At 40.6% G+C, this 21,122-nt stretch overlaps 1 protein-coding gene across 2 annotated transcripts; it reads left to right on the top strand.

Moving 5' to 3' along the window:
- The first annotated feature begins 1,576 nt into the window (after window positions 1-1,576).
- cyp27a2 (cytochrome P450 family 27 subfamily A member 2) lies at window positions 1,577-20,814 on the top strand. 2 transcript variants are annotated; one of them, XM_004563298.5, is made up of 10 exons: window positions 1,577-1,875; window positions 2,480-2,670; window positions 3,499-3,698; window positions 3,788-3,985; window positions 4,078-4,241; window positions 10,410-10,576; window positions 17,426-17,507; window positions 17,582-17,818; window positions 19,222-19,355; window positions 20,234-20,814. In XM_004563298.5, the coding sequence occupies exons 1-9, from the start codon at window positions 1,624-1,626 to the stop codon at window positions 19,336-19,338; spliced, it is 1,608 nt and encodes a 535-aa protein (XP_004563355.2). In that variant the 5' UTR covers window positions 1,577-1,623; the 3' UTR covers window positions 19,339-19,355; window positions 20,234-20,814. The 2 variants fall into 2 exon arrangements, with proteins under 2 accessions (XP_004563355.2, XP_012777908.2); XM_012922454.4 differs by having other exon boundaries at window positions 19,222-20,814.
- Window positions 20,815-21,122: the final 308 nt, after the last annotated feature.

Here is a 21,122-nt window from a genome sequence, read left to right as displayed (position 1 = left end):
ACCGCTTTTATTCTTCAGCAAGTCTGAACTCTCATAGACAGCTTTCTTGTCATTTCTTCAAGTCGTCTTCAGGAATAGTTCTCCAGGCTTCTTGAAGGACATTCAAAGCTCTTCTTTGGATGTTTCTGCCTTTTGTTCTGTTCTTTGTCAACATGATCCCACACTGCTTCAATAATGTTGAGGTCCGGGCTGTTGGGAGGCCAATCCATGACTGATAGTGCTCCACTGTGTTTTTTCTATCCAGGTATGATTTTATTGCTTTGGCAGTGTGTTTGGATTTGTTTCTTCCAATTAAGGACACACTGCACATCATGAGTTTTCAAGTAGTATTGTTTTAGAATCACTTTAATGGTGTAAGACTGATTAAAAAATAGATAATATTTATCATGTTGGTTTATGTCTGTGAAGGTTCTCAGTCCTCCAGGTCATTGTAGTCTAAGGAGCTTGGGGGGGGGAAAAAAGCGTCTGGATTTCTTTAAGTTGCTTGAAGACGTTTCACCTCTCATCTGAGAAGCTTCTTCAGTTCTAAGGTCAAATGGCAGAGAGTCCCAGATTTAAACCCAGTGGGAGTTTCCCCCCCAAAGAGGGCCAATGGACCACCTAATAATCCCCGACCTAATCACATGAGCCAAGGTGTGAAAACAGATGTAGGTCACAATCAGCCAAGGTTTCGGGGGAGCTTATTGTGAAACCTGGCCCCACCTTATGTGATTTCCTGAGATCAGATGGCCCAGGATGTGAGTGGGCGTTAAGGCGTCTGGGAAGGGATCTCAAAACTGGATTATAGATGGCAGACAGTTGGTGTCGTAAACCCCCGCCTCTGTTCAAAGATGGTCACTCACAGTGGACATAGATGGCTTCTTTCACTCCTCTTTCAAACCATCTGTCTTCTCTGTCCAAAATGTGAACATTGGCATCCTCAAAAGAATGACCTTTGTCCTTTTAATGCAGATGGACCGTTGAGTCTTGTCCCATCGAGGTGGCTCTTCTGTGTTGTGCCATGTGTTTATGAAGTGGCTGTTTGGTCTCTCCAATGTAGAGGTCTGAGCATTCCTCGCTACACTGTACAGTATATACTACGTTGCTAAATTTGTGTTTAGGAGTTTTTGTCTTTGGGATACTCCACCATTTGACCTTAGAATTGAAGAAGCTTCTCGGATGAGAGGTGAAACGTCTTGAAGTAACTTAAAGAAGTCCAGACGCTTTTCTTTCCAAGCTCTTTAGACCAGTATGTTGGTTTGTTTTCTGGCAATGGCATGTATTGATGTGCAACCTCTGTAGGGCCCACTAGATGTCAATGTTACACCACAGGTACAGCTTTACTTTTGCGCCTTTTATGTGCAAGTATTACAGTGATGATACGTAATTACAAGTTCATCATTTTCTTGGGTATGTGTTATTTCTTTAATGCCAGAGGCTCTGATAAGTTGTGTTGATGAAAAACGTTGTGACATGTGAACCCCACAGGCGTCACAGCCATGGTTCATGAAACCTGACCTGCATTGCCTGAAGGGGTGGATCTGTACAATGAAAGGTTTGTAATCAAACTACGCTCCAAGCATATAAATACGCACATGCTCTGTTGCACACACACAATCGACTCTTTCACACAGCGCTTTCACTATGGGCTTCCGGGCTGCTGCAACCTGGTACCGCTGCCTCCCAGCGCTCTGCTCCGGGACAGCGCTTCGGGTCGCTCCGGTGCTCAGACCCGCACCCTTCGCTTCCATCCCGGGCAGAAGAAACCTGAACGTGCAGACAGCAACTGAGGCGGTTAGGCTGAAGAGCATTGATGACTTACCGGGGCCCAGCCGGTCCACCAGTATGTACTGGTTGTTGGTCAAAGGTTACGCGGAAAAGATGCACTTACTGCAGGTACTGGAAGAGAATTTAGTGGCTTAAAACAACAACAGCAACTTTTTAACTGTTTGTACATTTGCGCTAAAGAGTAGAACAAGTATGAGATGACCTTCAGCCGACAACAAAAACTGTTTCCACGGCTGCTGCTAGTGTTTCGAGAAAACGCATTCAGGGATGTTACTTTCTTTCAAACTTTTGAACAAACATTTTGGCTTTTTTGTTCACTTTTATTTCTATTGGCTCGATTTTGTATGAAGTCCAGCCAGAATGAAATGTGAACTAAATGTGGGACAGAGAGAATGACTTTTAAGTGGTTTCATTTAAACATTTTAATTAGTTTAGATGTATGACCTAAAATTAAACAGGTTTGGTATTAAGTTTTTAGCTATAGAATAGTAATTATACAGTATAATCTGAAAACAGCTTCCCAAACTCCTAAAAAAGCTTTTCAAAGTGTTAATCATATTAATTATTATTTAGATCAATCTATTTAAAAGTAGTGTGAATAAAAACCAAAATCTAAAAAGTAATGAAATTAGTGATTGTAATTAAACAGATATTCATGTCCTCATTGTCTTTGTTATTGTAAAATAGACTTTTAAATAACTCAATTTTGTAGGGCTTACAGAAGCGTCAGTATGGGCCCATCTGGCGCTCCAAGTTTGGCCCTTTTGACATCGTCAATGTGGCGACTCCTGACCTCATTGGTCAGGTGATCCAGCAGGAAGGCCGCTACCCAGTCCGAATTGAGATGCCCCACTGGAAGGAGTACAGGGAGCTGAGGGGCCAGGCCTACGGACTCCACGTAGAGTGAGTGTAGATGATGTCAAAAAAACTTTTATTCATGTGTCCGAAATTCCTTACAAACAGCCAGGGACCCAGAAAGGAACCCAGAGGAGATCCTCTGACTTATAATAATCAAATGATAATTTCAAATATACATTTTTCTCTGACAACATAGTATTTGTATATAGTATTTCATTCTATTATATATATAGTATCTTATTATTATTACCTTATCCTGTTCCAGTTTTGCTGCTGTAATTTTGCACTGTCCACTTTCTGCTGTCCCATGTGTGGGACTAATAAAGGCTTATCTTATCTTATAAGCTATAAGTAATTCTTAAATTTTTGGAAAAGAAAATTGGTAAAGTTAAGCCCACATAACAACCTGGTGGATTGTGGAGGCATCCATTGGGTGCTTGTGAAGAATCTCTTTAAGCTAAAAAAAAAATCTGATTTCATAAAAGAATACTGGCGTTCCTCAGGGGTCTTTCATAGTACAGGTATGTATATAAGAACATTTAGCAAGAGAAAATGTACAAATATCTTCTGCGGAGTAGTAAAGGAGTGCTGAAACTGAAACAGAAACTGGCCAAAAGTTTTTTTTAACAGCCATAATTCTCTAATAAACTTCATCCATCGACTTTTTTTCTGTGTCGTGGGGGTAGCATCCTGTTCTTCTTCTGGTTGTTGTTATTATCCTTTCTCGTCTCTGCTGATTGATACTGACTATAACATAGAGTTTATAAAGCCAAAAATTATAAATTGTCCTTTGATTTTGGCAAAACCTGCTACTGGAGTTCCTCAGAGTTTTGTTACTTGTCCTTTTAAGTTTTTTCCCTTTTAATTTTACAGAACAGGACCAGAGTGGTATCGCATCCGCAGTGCCCTGAACCCCAAGATGCTGAAGCTACAGGAGGTATCGGTTTATGCCTCCACCATCCAGCAGGTGACTGGAGATCTGCTGCAACGCATTGAGCTCTTACGAGCTCGCAGTCAGGACCAAGCCACAGTTTTGGACGTGGCAGCTGAGCTCTACAAGTTTGGCTTTGAAGGTGAGAGGGACAGCAACTAATCCTAAAGGGGGTGTAGGTTAGGGTTTGCAACTCTTTTATTTATGTATTTATTAATATTTTATTTACAGGTATATCCTCCATCCTGTTTGAGACCAGACTGGGGTGCCTGCAGGAGGAGATTCCCCATGAGACTCTTCGCTTCATCAAGGCTCTTAACGACATGATGACATTTGCTGACATGGTGCTTCTCTTCCCACGATGGACCCGCAACATCCTCCCCTTCTGGAAACGCTTTGTTCAGGCCTGGGATGACCTCTATGAAGTAGGTATGTAACAGAAAAAAACACAAAAGGGAAGATTTCTGCTGTTTTGGGTTTGCTTTAAGTTCATTTGTATCTTTTATGTGTTTGCACGGCAGCTCAGATGCTCATCGACAGAAGAATGGCTGAAGTTGAAGCTCAGGTGAGCAGGGGTGAGCCTATAGAGGCCATGTACCTGACCTACCTGCTGTCTTCTGGCAAACTGACCAAAGCGGAAGTCTACATAAGCGTTACAGAGCTGATTCTGGGAGGAGTCGACACGGTGAGGAAACAAAATGCTGTAGCATCATGCGTCTGTTCTTCATCCATTTGTTCACTATTGGTAGAAAGAAAATTTTGGTTAACTGTCACAGTTTGAGCTGCTCCAAAATGCCTTTTATTTTTCCTTTTTATTCTGTAAACCAGCAGTTACTGACATCTTTTAAGATTAGTGGGTCAAAAAATGAGCAGAATTGGGGAGTGTGTGTCTGCTAACATAAATTAATAAGCACGTGATTAAACTTGTTTGAGAGGTATCGAATGGAGAATCAATATATTTTGATTGAGTGATCTTCTCTGTTAGAAATTGATGAGGGCTGTGTGGTGGTGCTGGCAGACAGCAGTGAGACAGGTGGAGCTCATTCATCCAGAGAAGCCAGAGATTTAGTTTACACTGTGGACTAATCTCTGAGTAGAGATCATGAGCTTGCTATAAAAATGAACTTGGTTGCCTGAAATGACTATCTTACATGACTTGTGCTGGCCCTATGGCGTTATTTTTGTGCCACTATTCTGAACGCATGCAAAAAAAAAAATTGCAGGTGCAAGTGTCGCATTTTAAGAAGAAATTTATTTTGAGCGAAGAAAAGCTAAATTTCATCACAGACACAGACACATGGGACATGTTTTTCAGGCTTAGACTTAGTACAGTTTGCAGCAAATTGTGCCAAAAACATTTGTTAGGTTTGTAGCTTGAACCTATTCGCTGGAACGTTAAGACAATATAATTACACTGCAAGCAAGACGCAAGTAGGCAAACTTCTTCATGGTACTCGTGCACGGGAGAGACTGGACAGAGCGCCGTCCCTTCGCTTGACCCCAGTAGCTCTCGTCCGTCCTCCCATACACTGTCCTTTTATTGAGGTTACATGAATATGCATAGGTTCATTAACATATAACGTCTACATACACAAAGAGTACCTTGTGTGTGTGTGTGTGTGTGTGTGTGTGTGTGTGTGTGTGTGTGTGGACTGCTGATCAAAGGGTCAAACATCCTTGGTCAGGAAGAGGGTAGCCTCCCCCTCACCCTAGATGGTTCATCCTAGATAACACGGTGAGGAAGTCCTGCAGTTCATCTAAACAAAGAGCACTTAGACTCGAACAGACGCAACTACGTTAATCCTACCATAAAACAATAAGACACGGTATGACCTCTCATGCTCCCAAAGTGCTGTCTAATACACACAAAGTTTGCAGACTATCAAGGATCAAAACCTCTACCAATCTACAACTAATTACAAAACTCTAAGCATATATAAGTAAATATTTCTAAGCATAAATGACAATCAACAATACAAATCTAACAACATTTATGTGATTCATTTAAATATTATCCTCCCAAGATTTTGCACTCTGTAAATGAAAAAAGACTCCAAAAAGCATAAAAGTTCTAAATATCAGTTTGACAGTCATGAAAATGCAGTTTGGTTTATTGGCTCTCATCCATGAAATGCGTTTTACTTTTTAACCAGATTCGTTGATTGCAAATACGTAATTTTTTCACAGAGTATCCCTCTGGTAGTGCTCTGAGCAATCCAAGACCACTGGCTTGTACTGACAGCACCACTCCCTCTAGACCTGTCCCAACATCAGCAGTGCATGCTGTTGAATGCCCGGTAACTCAACAATAAAGCACCACTTATCTGAAATACAATTATTGACAGAAACAGTGGACTTGTGTGTTTGCAGCCATTTCCCTGTTGCCGGGTTTAAATATGGTGAATTTGCTTCTTGTGAAGGATTTATTCTCATGACTCATCCAGTGACTTCACTCCCCCACCAATCAGTGGCATGCAGTCTTTTGATGTCACATTTCTGGCTCAACTCAACTGACTTGGAAGTCCTAAAAAAGCACCTGGTACCAAGTACTACTATCTAATGGAAAACCCTAAAAACTGAGTGGTCTAGTTGAGCTGAGTAGTCCAACTTTATAACAGCATATCCAGCAGCCTCAACTCCCTTGACCCGCTCAAAACAGTCTCTTTTACCTGCTGTGGCCTATGGTTCACTATGGACGTCCGTGCCCTAAAGACCACCTCCTGCTGATTTTAGAGGATCTATAGCCTTATAGACATCATGTGAGGTCCTGTAAAGAAACTCTCTCTCTCTCAGGCCAAGACTTATTATTACTCTTCCCTCATTTGTCATCAGCAAAGCCATTCCAGACTGCTGGACTGGCTACTTCACCCCCTTGATCCACCTCATCCTTCAGGTGCCCCTGACCTCTGCTACTAGGCAAGGCAAGGCAAGTTTATTTGTATAGCACAATTCAACAACAAGGTGATTCAAAGTGCTTTACAGAGACATTAGAAACAAAAACAAATAAAAAGCATGATTTAAAATTGATTAAAACAAGCAAACAAACAAACAAACTAATTAACAAACAAACAAAACAGTATATAAAATCAAAACAGATAAAATCAGAACAGTAGATAAAATCAGTAGTTAAATGTAAGTTTTGAAATTTAAGCTTAAAGTGTGGATTTGGTGTTTTATTCAAATGCAGCTGAGAACAGGTGAGTCTTCAACCTGGATTTAAATAAACTGAGTGTTTCAGCTGATCTGAGGCTTTCTGGGAGTTTGTTCCAGATATAAGGAGCATAAAAGCTGAATGCAGCTTCTCCGTGTCTGGTTCTGACTCTGGGAACTGAGAAAAAACCGGATCCAGATGACCTGAGGGATCTGGAAGGTTCATACTGGCTCACCAAACACAATGGAAGGCCCTTGCTCTGCCGCTGCCCTGGTTAACCAAGGTGTGCCTCAAGGTTCTGTGCTTGGACCATTTCTCTTCATTTACATGATCCCCTTTGGCTAGATCATTTGTCACCGTGGTCTCTGTTTCTGTTCCTATGCTGATGACCCTAAACTTTATCAGTACCAAACCTATCACACTCCATAGTCACTTGTCAGCTGTCTGAAATTTAAACAAGGATGTTATCTAATTTACTCAAGCTCAAAGTAATGAAATAGATCTCCTAATTGCGACCCCCCCCCCAAGGCTGTATTCTAGAAGACTGGAATTTTACTCCTTGACAGGCAATGATGGCAAAGATATTCAAAGCTCATCTTGTCCAGTACAAACCTTAAGTTATTATTATTATTAATAAACAAATGTGTCTGGATTTTATTCATTTTTTAATAAGATTATGGACTTAGATGAAAAATTCCATCCTTTTTTAACACTCTTATGCTGTGGAAGGTTTCTTAGAGTGATAATCCTCTTCCTACCTTTACTTCTAAAATGACTCGGCCCCTCTGATTCTCCTTTTTTAAAAGATCATGTTACTGACCACTTTTAACGTCATTAGCTCTAAGAGGTGTTTGTTGCCAGTGTGCAAACTCTTTAAGAAACAGGGTCTGCGACACGTGACCTACAAACCTCAGCAACACAATTATTTGTGCCTTATTCGACACTGAATCTGCTAGCTGAACCTTTATTTTATTTTCCTGTGTGGACTCATTGTTAAACTGTCTCTAGGCAGTTGAGTGAGGAAAGCAGTTATTCATCCATATTACGTTACATTGCAAAATAAACAAACCTTTTCCAAACATGTTGGCATCTTATGTGCAACGAACAACAAAGAAGTTACAGATAAGCTCTGTGTTGCTCATGTAGAGAACCTAAAAGACTGCCATAGCTCATTTAGCACACAAAATTCAAGGTGTGGACTTGTTTGTCTTGACTTCAGTCTGACTCAAGCTTTTCAGCCTCTCACTCAACCTCCACCTTCACCACAACCATGTAAGCTTTGATTCACAATAGCAAAAACACTAGATTTCCATCTCTGTGTCCTCTTGACACGGGTCGACAGAAACCGGCGGCCTGGACTGACTGCAATCAGTCAGTTAGATTTAATGGTGAGAAAACCAGCAGCAGTGATTTGTTTTTGTTTTACCCAGCAATGTTTTTATGTGAGAAGCGAACACACATTACTTACAGCAAAATTGTTTCAGTTTTGCCTGAGGGAATCAAAACCTCTGGTATTCAACACAAACACAAGCCCAGTAGGGATCACATCTGGTACGGCACGTACAGCAAGCTGTCACAGAGCCCGTTTGGCGGCATTCCCTGGTGAGGTTCAGGCTTGTCCCCATCCTTTGCCACAAGCTACAAGTTGGAAGTTTGCGTAATCTGGACATCTTGGTTATCCAAGGTGGGCAAAGATAAAGCTCACAATGTTTAGTCAGTATTTGTACGCTGTGCTCGTGATAGAGGAAAAGTAACAGGCTTAAGGTTAACTTAAAAGGAAGGAAGATAGGGTCCATTATTTTAAGAAGTTTCGTTTTCACATACAGCAAATTTCATGATTCATCCTTTAAAATAGTCTTTTCTATTTTTAAATCAAGTGAAGAAGATAGCTTTCAATCAAGCCATCTTCTTTTTAAGATAAAAGGGATGGTGAACGAGATGAAAATGTGGTGAGGAGATAGTGACTTTGGGTTTTCAGATAAGATGTGTCTGTTCCTGAAACATTGATTGTGTGTGCTCACAGATGGGAAAGAAAATTCCAGAAGACTAGAAATAATTGTTTTTCTGGTTTTTACTGTGTGCCTTTCTCTGTTTGCACTTCTTTCTTATCTTCACCGTTCTAGTGAAGTAAAGGCTAAAGAGCCCCCCAAAACATGAGTACTTTTTAGAATGCAGTTTCTTGGGTGGTCCAACTTTGTGAGTGGGAAATCGGAGTTGAGCAGACTGCTGATTCAAATGATTACTGGGAATTTGGCAATTCCAACTTCAGACTTATTCAGGAGTGCACCAATAGAGGCCAAAAAGTCCTTTGAGTTGAGTTTGAGTTGGCTTCAGTATAGTGTCTACAATGGTAACAACAATGATAAGGGAGGGAGCCTGTTTATTGGGGTGTGTGAGTGTGTGTTGCAAGGACGTGCCTTTAGGGTGTATGAATGTGCCAGACAATGATTATTGGGGAGTGTCGTGTTGAATCCCATTAATCTTATGTCATACTGAGTTGAATTTGACGTCATGAGTGAAGCGGAGCCGTTTGCCTCGGCCTTGGAGTGTGAAACTTAAATTGCTTATTTTGCTTCTGATGTCAGTGATTGCTGCTGAATCAGGGAGAGAGATGTAGTCTGACCCAGCATGTATGTGAATGTAACAAAGGCAAGCCAGAAATATTTAAAGTATACTATTATTTGAATGTAACAGAGCAGATGTTTATTGAACTGAAGCTAATGCAAAGCAGTGCATAGAGGGGAGAGTCTCAATACAAGGATGTTAGAATATTACATTTATAGTGAGCTTATTCATTGTTTTAGTAACATTTCTAAAGAGATCAGGCCATAAGAAAACCTGCCAATAGCAGAAAAGCCTCTGCGTGTCCTTTCTCAGAACACAAATGTTTCACCCCTCACCTAAGAGGGTAATAAAATCTTATGGAGAGTAATTTAATGTAGGTGGTACTGAGAGTTGAGCCTTCAAGTCAAGAGAGTTACTTTGGGTCACATGAGCCAAGGTGTGGTCCATGACATGGGACATTACCATCACAGGGGTCAAGGTGTGGATCCTCTGTGAAAATTGCCCTATCCCGTCATTATGTGAGCTATTAGGTTACACGGGTTAAGGCATGAGTGGCGTTTAAATCGCCTGAGAAGGGATCTGAAGACCGGAATATCCTTTCTCCTGTAAGTGCAGATGTATGGCCAAGTCTCGTGCTGTGTTGTGCCGTGGGTATGTGGTTTGGTTTTTTGGTTTCTCCTGTGTATATTTCAGGCCCTTAAGACTACTGTGAACTGAGAACCTACACAAACATTCACAGATTTCAGGTCTTATAGTGCAGTAGTTTCTCATAATGCCTCCCTGTTTACACTTTCGGGTATTAGAAGCTAACCTCATGCTGTGTGTTTAGACTGGAGTTTTCTTTTTAGTTCAGTTCAGATAGTTTGTGCCACCCAGCTGCTGAGCTCAGGAGTGTGAAGGAGGTGCACACAGAGTCAAAAGGAATTATTTTAGCAGGATGGGAAAGAAAAATGATCCCTGCAAATGCTGAGTAAACATCACAAAGAGACACTATAGTGTTTTTTGTGTTGTAAGCATTGATGTACATCAATAACTTGCACGGTAATAATCGTTTTAAGTTTTTTGTGATGTTTTTACCTCTAATTTTTACCTACGTATCTACTCAACCTCTTCCATTTTTCTCCCACCTGACTCCAGACGTCCAACACCTTGTCGTGGGCTTTGTATCACTTAGCGAGAGACAGCAGGGCTCAGGATCGACTTTACAGCGAGGTGAATTCGGTTTGCCCAGACAAGCGGGAGCCAACCATGGATGACCTGAGCAGGATGCCCTTCCTGAAGGCCGTCATAAAGGAGACATTACGGTGAGCTGACAGCTATTTGCGTCTGTCTCTCAAAGGAGTCAAGTTTTTCTTAACCGTAAGCATTTTAACCGAGTCTGTAATTCATAAATGATCTACAAACACGTGATGTATTTTGCATCTGCATGCTGGAAATCATCAAGTTGGTGTTTTGCACTGAATCTTTTCAAAACTTTGCTGTCCACTCATCCAAACTACACAAGTTAGTGATGTGAAGTCATTCGTGACAGGGAACAGTTTGAGTTTGAGACAAGCAGTAACAAGATTTTGTGAAAGCTGGGATTTTTTTGGATGCCTCTCGTTTACTTCTCGGATGAGAAATTCCAGTGAGTGCCAAAGCTCCTCATGTAGGTTTTCACACACAGGTGCTAAATCCTGCTGGAAGACTGAACTGGCAACTTCATGAAGGTTGCCAACAGAATGATAAAGTGCTCTGAAACCTTCTGCTAGACAGCAGAGTTGAATTTGGACATGATAGAAGGAATAGTTCTGCAGGCTTCTTGAAGGACATTCAAAGCTCTTCTTTGGATGTTTCTGCCTTTTGTTCTGTTCTCTGTCAACATGATCCCACACTGCTTTAATAATGTTGACGTCCGAGCTCTGGGGAGGCCGATCCATGACTGATGGTGTTCCACTGTTTGTTTTTCTATCCAGGTATGATTTTACTGCATTGGCAGTGTGTTTGGGATCATTCACATGCTTGAAAATAAAGCTGTTCTTAATCCGATGCTTTCCAGCACTTTAAAAGCCCTTTGGAAGCAAATTATAGAGAAATGAGGGTTGGCTCAGGACTTTGATAGAGTATTTTATGAGAACGGCCCAACCCAGCAATGTCAAACTGTTTTAAGATCACTTACTTAGACAAGTCAGAGCTGCATTAAAAGCAACATGTGGTTAAATCAAGTTTTAGTCTTAATAAAATCGTGCTTTTGCAGCCCTATGCCTCAATTCCACAGTTTAAAAGCGTCAGGATATTTAGAGGTAAAAGTTCAAGTCTGTGAAAACCTTCAGCTACATATGCATGCTGGCTTTCTTTGAAAATCTGATTAAATGAAGCACACACAGGAAGTTCTCATGCTGAATATGTTGTTTTGGACGGTTTCCTGCTTCTGTGGGTGCAGAATGGAAACCTGTGTGGTATTTGCAAATATTCAAGTGGCTGCTTGTGTACAAAATGGTTTGCTCAGTGTGTGTCATCACCTTTGAAACTCAAAAATTGCTGTGTTGTTCTCACACTGCCACCTTAGATGACTAAATTTCAGAGAGGTGTGTTTTTATGAAGGAAAAAAAACGTAACAATCTCGAGGATTACTGATGGCGTTTGCTGTGTTCCCGCGTCTCTGTCGTCTCTGTGACAGACACCTCTCAAAAACCCTCAGTCAGCAAATCACATCACAGTAAGAATAAGAGCAAAATACACCTCTGCCAAGGCTGAAAACTCCCTCCATGCCAAACTCAGAATACTGGTGGCATTTTCTTGAGCAATTAAAGGCAATACCATCCTTAAAAAATAAATAAATACATTTTGGTATGTACTTTTAAAGATGGCCTGTATTTGTATAGTGCTTTTCTAGTCCCTAAGGACCCCAAAGCGCTTTACACGTCCAGTCATCCACCCATTCACACACACATTCACACACTGGTGATGGCAGCTACAGTGTAGCCACAGCCACCCTGGGGCGCACTGACAGAGGCGAGGCTGCCGGACACTGGTGCCACCGGTCCCTCTAACCACCACCAGTAGGCAACGGGTGAAGTGTCTTGCCCAAGGACACAACAACCGAGACTGTCCAAGCCGGGGCTCGAATCGGCAACCTTCCGATTACAAGGCGAACTCCTAACTCTTGAGCCACGACACATCACATTTAATTCTGTTCTGCCTTGCAAGACTTCTGCCACAAACCCCTGGTGACGGATCCAGTTTCTCCAGTCACTTCTAACTTGGACCAAGTCCACCTCTGGTAGCATATTACAAGAAAATGTGTGCTCGAGTTCCTGAGAAATCCTCACATCCTCTGTGGCAGTAATAGTAATCTGTGGTGGAGTAAGGGTGCATTTTCAACACGATTTGGTCAAACTGTGACCTCAAACATTTACTGGCGACTCTGATCATGACACAACAGGAAAATGAAGCTTTTCTTTTGAGTTTTCACTGATTAACTTTGTCCTTAAGTTGAACTTTATTCTCAATCAGTGGATTAAGTTCTTTCTAACTAACAGTGAGTTCAGGGTCAAACATGGGTCAGAAAATGAAGAATAATACTAAGTAAGCAATTCTTAAGCCACATACCTGTGTCATTATTTCTTTCCTTTTTTAAAAATTTAAATCAATCATGACAGTGACAATGCCAGAGTCAAAAAATCCTTCGGGATTATTTGCATTTTGCACCCATCCCAACAGGTTTTATCCCACAGGGGCGGTGATTTGATTCAGCCTGTATCACTAGGAGGGGTAAAGGTTCACAAGGTTAAAGTTACATATTTCAGTGTTTTTGCACTTTGAAGGTCTTGTACTAATTGATTTATTGCGAATGACCTCTTGTGACCCATCCCCAACAACTTCATGTTCCACACTTGATGAACTGCTCTGTGGAGAAGCAGCCGTGGCTCGAGCGTTCAGAAAAAAACGAGTCCAAATCTGCCCGGAAAGCTACCTGTGTACTTAGTTGCATACAGTTTTTTTTGGCCTCGGTGGAGCTCAGTCCTACTGCCCTTCTAGTTTAAAAGCAGTTGTGTGGTGGTGGTGGTGTTTTCTTTATTTTCTGTGTTTATAGTTAAGCTGTTCCAGCCAGATTGGTAGTGTTATGAAGGACAGGCTCAGTGAGAACCATCGGTAAATTAAAGCTGGTTTTATCTGTAAAGGACAAACTGTTCCAGTAGTCTGCTCTGACCCAACCAGTTCTCCCATCTGTAACACAATACCTCCATGCATACGCAATGTTTTCACAGGACTCTGTGCAGCCATGTGGAAAGCGAAGTACCTGCCATCATTCAGTAGCTTTTAGGAGCAATAACTTGCATTAATGGTTTTCTTTATGACTTTATCAGTCTCTCACATCGTTGTGGAGGCCCAGTCTTCTTTAGTTCATTGAGATTTGAGGTCATTTGCTTATGCACAGTTCTCTTAAGGTCAACAGCATCAGTCAGATTCGGGTCTGGAGTTTGACAGGACCACTGCTGTGCTTGGGATCATTGTCCTGTTGCGTGACCCAGTTTCAGCCAAGCTTGAAGTGTCAGACAGATTTCCTCAGGTTTGACTCTAGAATATTTTGGTATACAGAGGACTTCATGGTTGACTCATTTACTGTAAAACAAACCTAAATCATCACCCCTCCACCATCGTGCTGACAGCTCGTGTGAGGTGTTTTGTGCTGATATGCTGTGTTAGGTTTTGTGCATTTTGGCCAAATGTCTCTACTTTGGTCTCGTCTGTTCTCACCCTGTGGAAAAAATTAGTTCCTACACTAAATTATCGTCAGATTTATGAAACGTGTACTGGCCTATTTTCTTCTTAAAACTGTGCTTATGTTATCAGTCAATCAAGTCAGAATCATTTAGAATCAGCCTTGTGCTATGGAATGCTAGGACTGCCGTAATGAATTAATTAAATACACTATTAAATAATTAAATGTGGCAATAATTAATTACAATTGAAAATAATTAATAAAATAAATATTTACGACACATTTAATTAATTATTTAATGGTGTAGTTAATTCATTATGGCAGTCCTGGCGTTCCATATTGTGCAACCTCCATGCAATTTGCATATCATCTGCAGATTACTCCACCCGCATTTATCAAAATTTATTTATATAGCATGTTTAAAAACAACAATGTCGATCAAAGTGCTTCACAAATTAGGAGCGAAGAAAATAATTTACCAACAGCAACACAAAACAACCTATAGAAACCAGCCAAAATTTAGTCAACTAACTTAAGTCAAAGCCAAAGTAAAAAGGTGAGTCTTTAAGCGAGATTTAAAAGACTGAATAGACTCGGAAGTGTGAATGGTAATAGGGAGATTGTTCCATACTCTAGGTGCTGCGATGGCAAAGGCACGAGCGCCTCTGGTTTTAAGCCTAGACCTGGGCTGCATTGAGAGCATCTGGTTAGAAGATCTTAGTGCTTTTTTTGGGGGGGGGGTTATACAAATGGAGAAGTCCTATTAAACAGCTAGGTGCCGTATTATTTAAAATTTTATAAGTGAGTAAAAGAGTAAAATGATCATACATTCTGGTACCTGATAAAAGGCTATATAATGAACCATGTACCTCCACGTATTGTGCCATGTATGGAGAAAGCAGTGACAACGTTGTAAGAGGAAGAAAAAAGTCTGACGACTGTAGAAAATTCAATAATAGAGTGCAGCAGAAAGAGCTGAGTATATCTCCATTTTCACTCTCACCTATGGTCACAAGCAAAAGGTATCAATATTGTTGTTGTTACTATTAATATTTTAATTAGGGCTGGGTATCGTCACTGATTTCTAGAATCGATTCAATTCCGATTCACAAGGCCCCGAATCGATTCGATCCACGATTCGATTTAATTCGATTCGATTTAAATCTGGGAAATTTTGACAGTCAGAAATATTATAATTCAGATCAGTACATTTACATATTTTTGTATCAATAAAAAGGAAGCTGACACACGCAAGACTTTATCACAGGTGTGAGCATCACAGCAGAGGCCTTTGTGTCAAAGTAGCTGAGGATAAAACACAGAAAAACATGAAGGTGATTTTCCTGGCCTGGGATTTTATAAAAATATTCTGCAGTACATCAAAAACGAAAGAAAACCATTAATCAACATATGAACATTACCTCTGAAGTTACAGCGGTTTTATTACAGACACAGCGTTTTGCATTTTGAATAATTTTAAAAAGTTTAAATTTGTTCAGTATTGAACAGCAGAAATGAGGTTTTCTTTTCGGAAGAATGTAAAAGGGGGAAAAAAACAGCGGCCGACAGCCTGTAAGCAACAGTAGACTTGTGCGTAACAAGCAAGCGAATAATGAAGAAAGGGAAACTGTTCTTGAAGTACAGAGAGAGAGCTGCGCATCGCAGTGGAAGCAAAACAGTAAAAGTCTGAGTGAATTCATGACGATGTTTATGTGAAGCGTTTGGATCTTCTTTTGCTGCTGGTTCGGTCAATATTGTTTGGAGAGAGATAAAACTAACAGCTTTAGAATCGGCGCATAAAGGGCGTGAACACAAAGCGCAGACCCGCCGACAGATCAGAGTCAGCGAGCTGTCGGCTTTCAGCCCCGACTGTGAGAAAAGCGACATCTCACTGATTCTGATCCGCGGGTCCCGCTGTGTGTTTAAGTCTTTGTGCAGAATCCCTGTACCTGCTCTCATTTACTGTCTTAACTGTTTGGTGGTTCTTGAAATTTTGTGAGATGTCACCAGAGATTCTGGCATTTTGGGCAAAATAAATTTATATTAAAAAATCGATTCAGGATTTTAATGAATCGATTTTACGTTATCCAAGCCAGAATCGATTTTAATCGATGAATCGATTATAAGAACCCACCCCTAATTTTAATATTCACTTGTGGTTTATAGAGCATTTAAAAGTAGAATGGGAGGCAGAGCCTTCAGCTTTCAGGCCCCTCTTCTGTGGAAACAGGTCCCAGTGGAAGCAGTAATGCTGGACTGCATGTGATTATGAGAATAGTTTTCCACTTCCACACTTTCTATTTACAGCTCCTACACTTCTAACTGTTACAAACAAAATGGATCATATGACTCCTGTGTCCATGCTTTTCTCTGAGATGCTTATAATTTATCCATCTGTCCTCTTACACGTATCCATTTTAGGGTTGCAGGCATGTTGGAGCCCATTCAAGTTGGCACGGGGTGAGAGCTGGGGTACATCCTGAACTGATTGTCAGTTGGTGTCAGAGTTGTTTGTAATTTGTTATTCATGTGGGTTCTTCATATTTATGTCCTTGGAACACTAATAAATTTGGCCCTAGCATTAAACAGTTGTACTCTCAGGTCAGGGTAAATGCATTCAGACTGGTCTACACAGTATTTTTTCCACTCTCCTTGCATTTGGTTCCTCCTTATTTCTCTCTTGCCTTCTGTTTGAATTTATTTTATATTTTTTTTGTCGGTCAAAGCACTTTAGAAGGTGCTTTATAAAAAAAGTTATTTCAGTTAAAAGAAAGCAATAAGAAGAGATCATTTCAAGGAAGTGACTTCCTGATTAATTCATTTACTGAAATAAAGAGTTTGAGTCTGATTAGACTTTGATGACGCTCCATAGCAGAGCAAAGTGTACCGAGGGTCTGTCCAGGGTCTGTCCAGGGTCTGTGGAGTACACTTAAATTACCACATATGTTAGAATTTAACTGCCAAGTCTCATTTTTTAGAGCTCTTGTACATAAGAAACACTGATTGTTTGGTTCTGGGGGAATTCTTTTTTTAAAGGGATGCTGTCACTGCTCTGAATACACCGTGATGGTCTAAAGAACTTCCTCAGTTGAATGTTTCTTCCAGGTTTTTGTGAATTCTGAAATAGTTAATGGTTTCTAAGACTGTCTCTATTTAACAATAAAGAGCAGAAGAAGAAGCAGAACCCCCAATCATGAGAGGCAGCCAATCAGAAGAATCAAAGTCATGCAAAGCTCCTATAGTAGAGCAAGAATGAAAACACCTAGTTGGAAGTGAGCTGAATCAGCCGTCTTTCAGTAAACATCTGCCCTTTTTGGCCTCACGTATTTTCTCTGTCTTCTGATGCAGTTTACGCAAAAACCAACATGTCAGCTGCGATCGATTACAAAGCTGGAAACATCTCTCATGTCTTATTGGAGGCTGATTTGTTTCTTTCTTCCTCAACCAGCCTGTATCCAGTGGTTCCTGGAAACGGACGCTTTGTTTCGGAGAACGAGGTGATTCTGGATAACTACTGGTTCCCGAAGAAGGTAGGAAGACACGGTTACACACATACACTCGTATGTCTTTAAGCATCTCTCTAAAATAAGCCGTCTTTTTCCAGACTCAGTTCCATCTGTGCCATTATGAAGCCTGCCACGATGAGTCCGAGTTCACAAATGCTGAGCACTTCCTCCCAGAGCGGTGGTTTCGCAGTGACACGCCGAATAGCCGCAGTGACAGAGCCAGGCCCGGCTTCTACCAGCATAACCCTTACAGCTTCATCCCGTTCGGCGTCGGGGTGCGAGCCTGTGTGGGGAAGAGGGTGGCAGAGATGGAGATGCACTTTGCTCTGTCCAGGGTGAGTGATGCAGAGCTAGTGCTTTTTTAAGGGTACCTTTTGTACCCTCTGCACAATCTGTGCACACGGGGGGGCAGCTGCGTTCCTTGTGAGGATTGCCCTTTTCCAGCCTCCCTCGCCTGCTTATAGAAAGCACCATGTGGTAGAAACTGGCATTGCATGAAAGTACAGCCCAGCTAGTTTGACTTGAGTTAACATCCCTTTAACCCAGAACACTGTTGTAGTTTCTTCACTTTCTGTTGATAGTATTAGGTAATTTTGAAAGATTGTTGGCTTTTTCTCTGGGTTTTTTTGTATTATTGTAGGTTTTAACTTACAATATAAAGCATCTGAATTGAATTGAACTGAAATATTTATAAATATTTTTAAACCCAAGACTAAATGCTGAAAATGACACTAGATGTTCTCTCCAAGTGAAGACAGCTGCAGTACTTTATCTTCCTGCAGTCTACAGATGCTGGCTGAGCAGCAAGAAACTGATAAACTGGAAATAAAAACAGTAATAAAATGATTAGCGAGTCCTTAGAGGGAAATAAACAGAAGAAAGAAGGAATTTCTGCAAAAATGCCAAACAAAATAGAAAAGCTCCTTCTTTTGGCGCTCCAGCACTTGAATGCACTGAGACATGTATCACTTCCTCTGTCTCATCTTTATCACTAAGGACGTGTACAGGCTGTTGAATACTTCTGAAGAAGCCGGCTGGCTTAAAGTGGCATTTCAGGCTGCTGTTAAAGGTCAGCGCCTTTAGAGCGCCACAGATTTTATATTTTTAACCTTTTCGTTCATATTTAAATGGCGGACGGTCACGGCAGATGGCTGCCCCTCCCTGAGCTGGGTTCTGCTGGATGTTTCTTCCTTTTAAAAGGGAGTTCTTCCTTCCTTTCTACACACTGATGCAACCTTGTTGCGCTTTAGGGCATTATTCTTTTCATCGACAGATTGCCTAATCTTAAATAATCTGTCTCAGCTTGTTGGAATTTCTACAACTATGACCTGTTATATCTGTATTCAAGTCATGTCATAGATATGAGCATATGAAAACAGATATGCTGAAGAATGTTTGGGCTGCTTTCAGAGATGAGTCTCCCTGTGGTTTGTGTGTTTTGACATTTTCAAAAGCCAGGTTGCCTAATTAGCGTTTTAATGCAAACATCAGTCTTGGTGGCTGTGGTCAGCGTTGTTCTGTTTTCATGTTAAAAACAGTTTTAACCCAATAGGTTCAATTGTTTACAAAGTGAATTTATAAAGAAAGGAGAAGTGCAGTTTAATGCACTTTTAGTATATATGTTATGTTCTGCAAATCAACAGAGTAAATAACTTAGGTAATCAAACATTTAGCTACAATCGGAAGCAGCCGATTTATGGGTAAATTTTTTTAACACAGTCCTGCTATTGCTCTGCAGCTGATGCAGCATTACGAGATCCAGCCTGAAGATGGTGCACCGACAGTGGAGGCCAAAACTCGGACGCTGCTCATTCCCGCTAAGCCCATCAATCTGCGCTTCCTCCCCAGAGTCTGAAGATGGTGCCAGTGATGGCAAGCAGCTCGTACATTCACAATAAAAGTGCTCCCAGAAGTTTCTTTCTCAGTGTAACTTTAGTTTGAGCAACAGGCTAAAACTGCACAGAGGTACAAATGAGTAATTAGATAAAAATTTAAGGCCATTTCTGGTGTTTGCCAGTCTGGGTGTGGTGCAGTTACGCATCTGAGCCTTAATGGTGCAGATTCCTGTCAGCAGCTGCATTTAACAAATTTCAGCAATGATGGTAGTGAGTAAATCCTCAAGCCAGGTTGACACATGCAGGGATTTCTCTTTAGGAACACATTTAATGGGCACATTTACCATTTTAAAGAAATAAGCTCATAATTTATCTACACATTTATCTTTATATGTATTTCTTTATATTTCCTTAGCTAACGTCTGTTATGGTCTTCCTTTATTATTTCATAGTTGTTGTCATTCTGTTTAGTTTTAGCCCTCTGGTATAGTTCTGGATTTTTCAGCAAGTAAAGGCATGTTTTTTGTTTTTTAAACCTCCTTTAGGTTTGTGCATGTGGCTCCTCAATTTATTAACCCATAACAGAATTTGCAAAACAGATGTTATTAGTTTTTAGTTACTACTCAAGTATAACTTCTTTGCACTGTCAGATCTGAGAGTACACTGGCTGTTAAAGCCGTTTAAACACATTACTTTATTTACTTTCATTAACTTTTACACTGACTTTGAGTTTGACATTGACTTTGGCTAAAGTGAATCTCTGAAGTCTTTGATGATGAACCAGTGAAGTGAAATTCTCCCTTTAAAGTTTTTAAAGATTTTATTTGTGCATGTATTTACACACAAAAGAGCTGTTTTATCTTTCATAAACATATTTGTGCAGGAAGTAATTTCATATTTTTCTTCCTCTTTCAGAGAAGCCAGAAAGAGAGAAAAAGGACTTCTCTGCAGAGTTTAGATGTTCACACAAAATTGAACCTAATGCCCAAATCTTGCCTTCTGCATTATATAATCACTGTAATTGTATAACTATGAGTCCTAATATCACTGTGTGTGTGTGTGTGTGTGTGTGTGTGTGTGTGTGTGTGTGTGTGTGTGTGTGTGTGTGTGAGAAAATGCCAGTCTAACTCCAAGCACTTTGCTTTGCATACCTGTTTTTATTAATCTCTTTGGTGCATGTAAAGCTGGAGCAGGTGGGGCTCAAAGCTCAGATGTTGGAAGTGCACACTGCCCCCTTGTGACAATAAGGAGGAACGGCAGGCTGTATACATATTTAAAGTTGAGGTTAATAAAATATTTTACACCGATCGCTGTTTGTTTTGCTGTAAGCTCAGCATCAACCACACAGAGGAATAAAGTTGGAGAGAGTGTGTGAATTTACTGAAGGAAAAGGAATTTTTGAACAATTACAATATCACATGTAGACGTGGTGATTGTGATCCCAGTAAAGATGAAATGTTTGTGTTTTTTTCTAAATAAATCAAGTATTTTCTTTATTTTTGACTTTTTAATTCACATTCACTGCAGTCTGGCCATTCCCCTTTAACCTCTGACATCACAAGGCTTTGGCTTGACTCACTGGATATTTGTGTTAACAGGTAGCTTAACAGATGTAGGTAAGTGTACAGTATTGTGCAAAAGTCTTAAGTCACCCCTCAGTTCTTTATATCTTCCTATTAAAATGAGAAATAGGTGCAGCTACTGAAACATGAAGCATGCATGAAAATAAGATACATAAGGTAAAAAACAGTGTTTTGCACAACTCTAACAAGCTTGAAAGTCAATATTTGTTGTGACCACCTTT

This window comes from Maylandia zebra, linkage group LG23 (assembly GCF_041146795.1).
Source record: "Maylandia zebra isolate NMK-2024a linkage group LG23, Mzebra_GT3a, whole genome shotgun sequence".
Taxonomy (NCBI): Eukaryota; Metazoa; Chordata; class Actinopteri; order Cichliformes; family Cichlidae; genus Maylandia; species Maylandia zebra.
The sequence above is the reverse complement of the archived record's forward strand: the minus strand, read 5'-3'. Positions and strand labels throughout refer to the sequence as shown.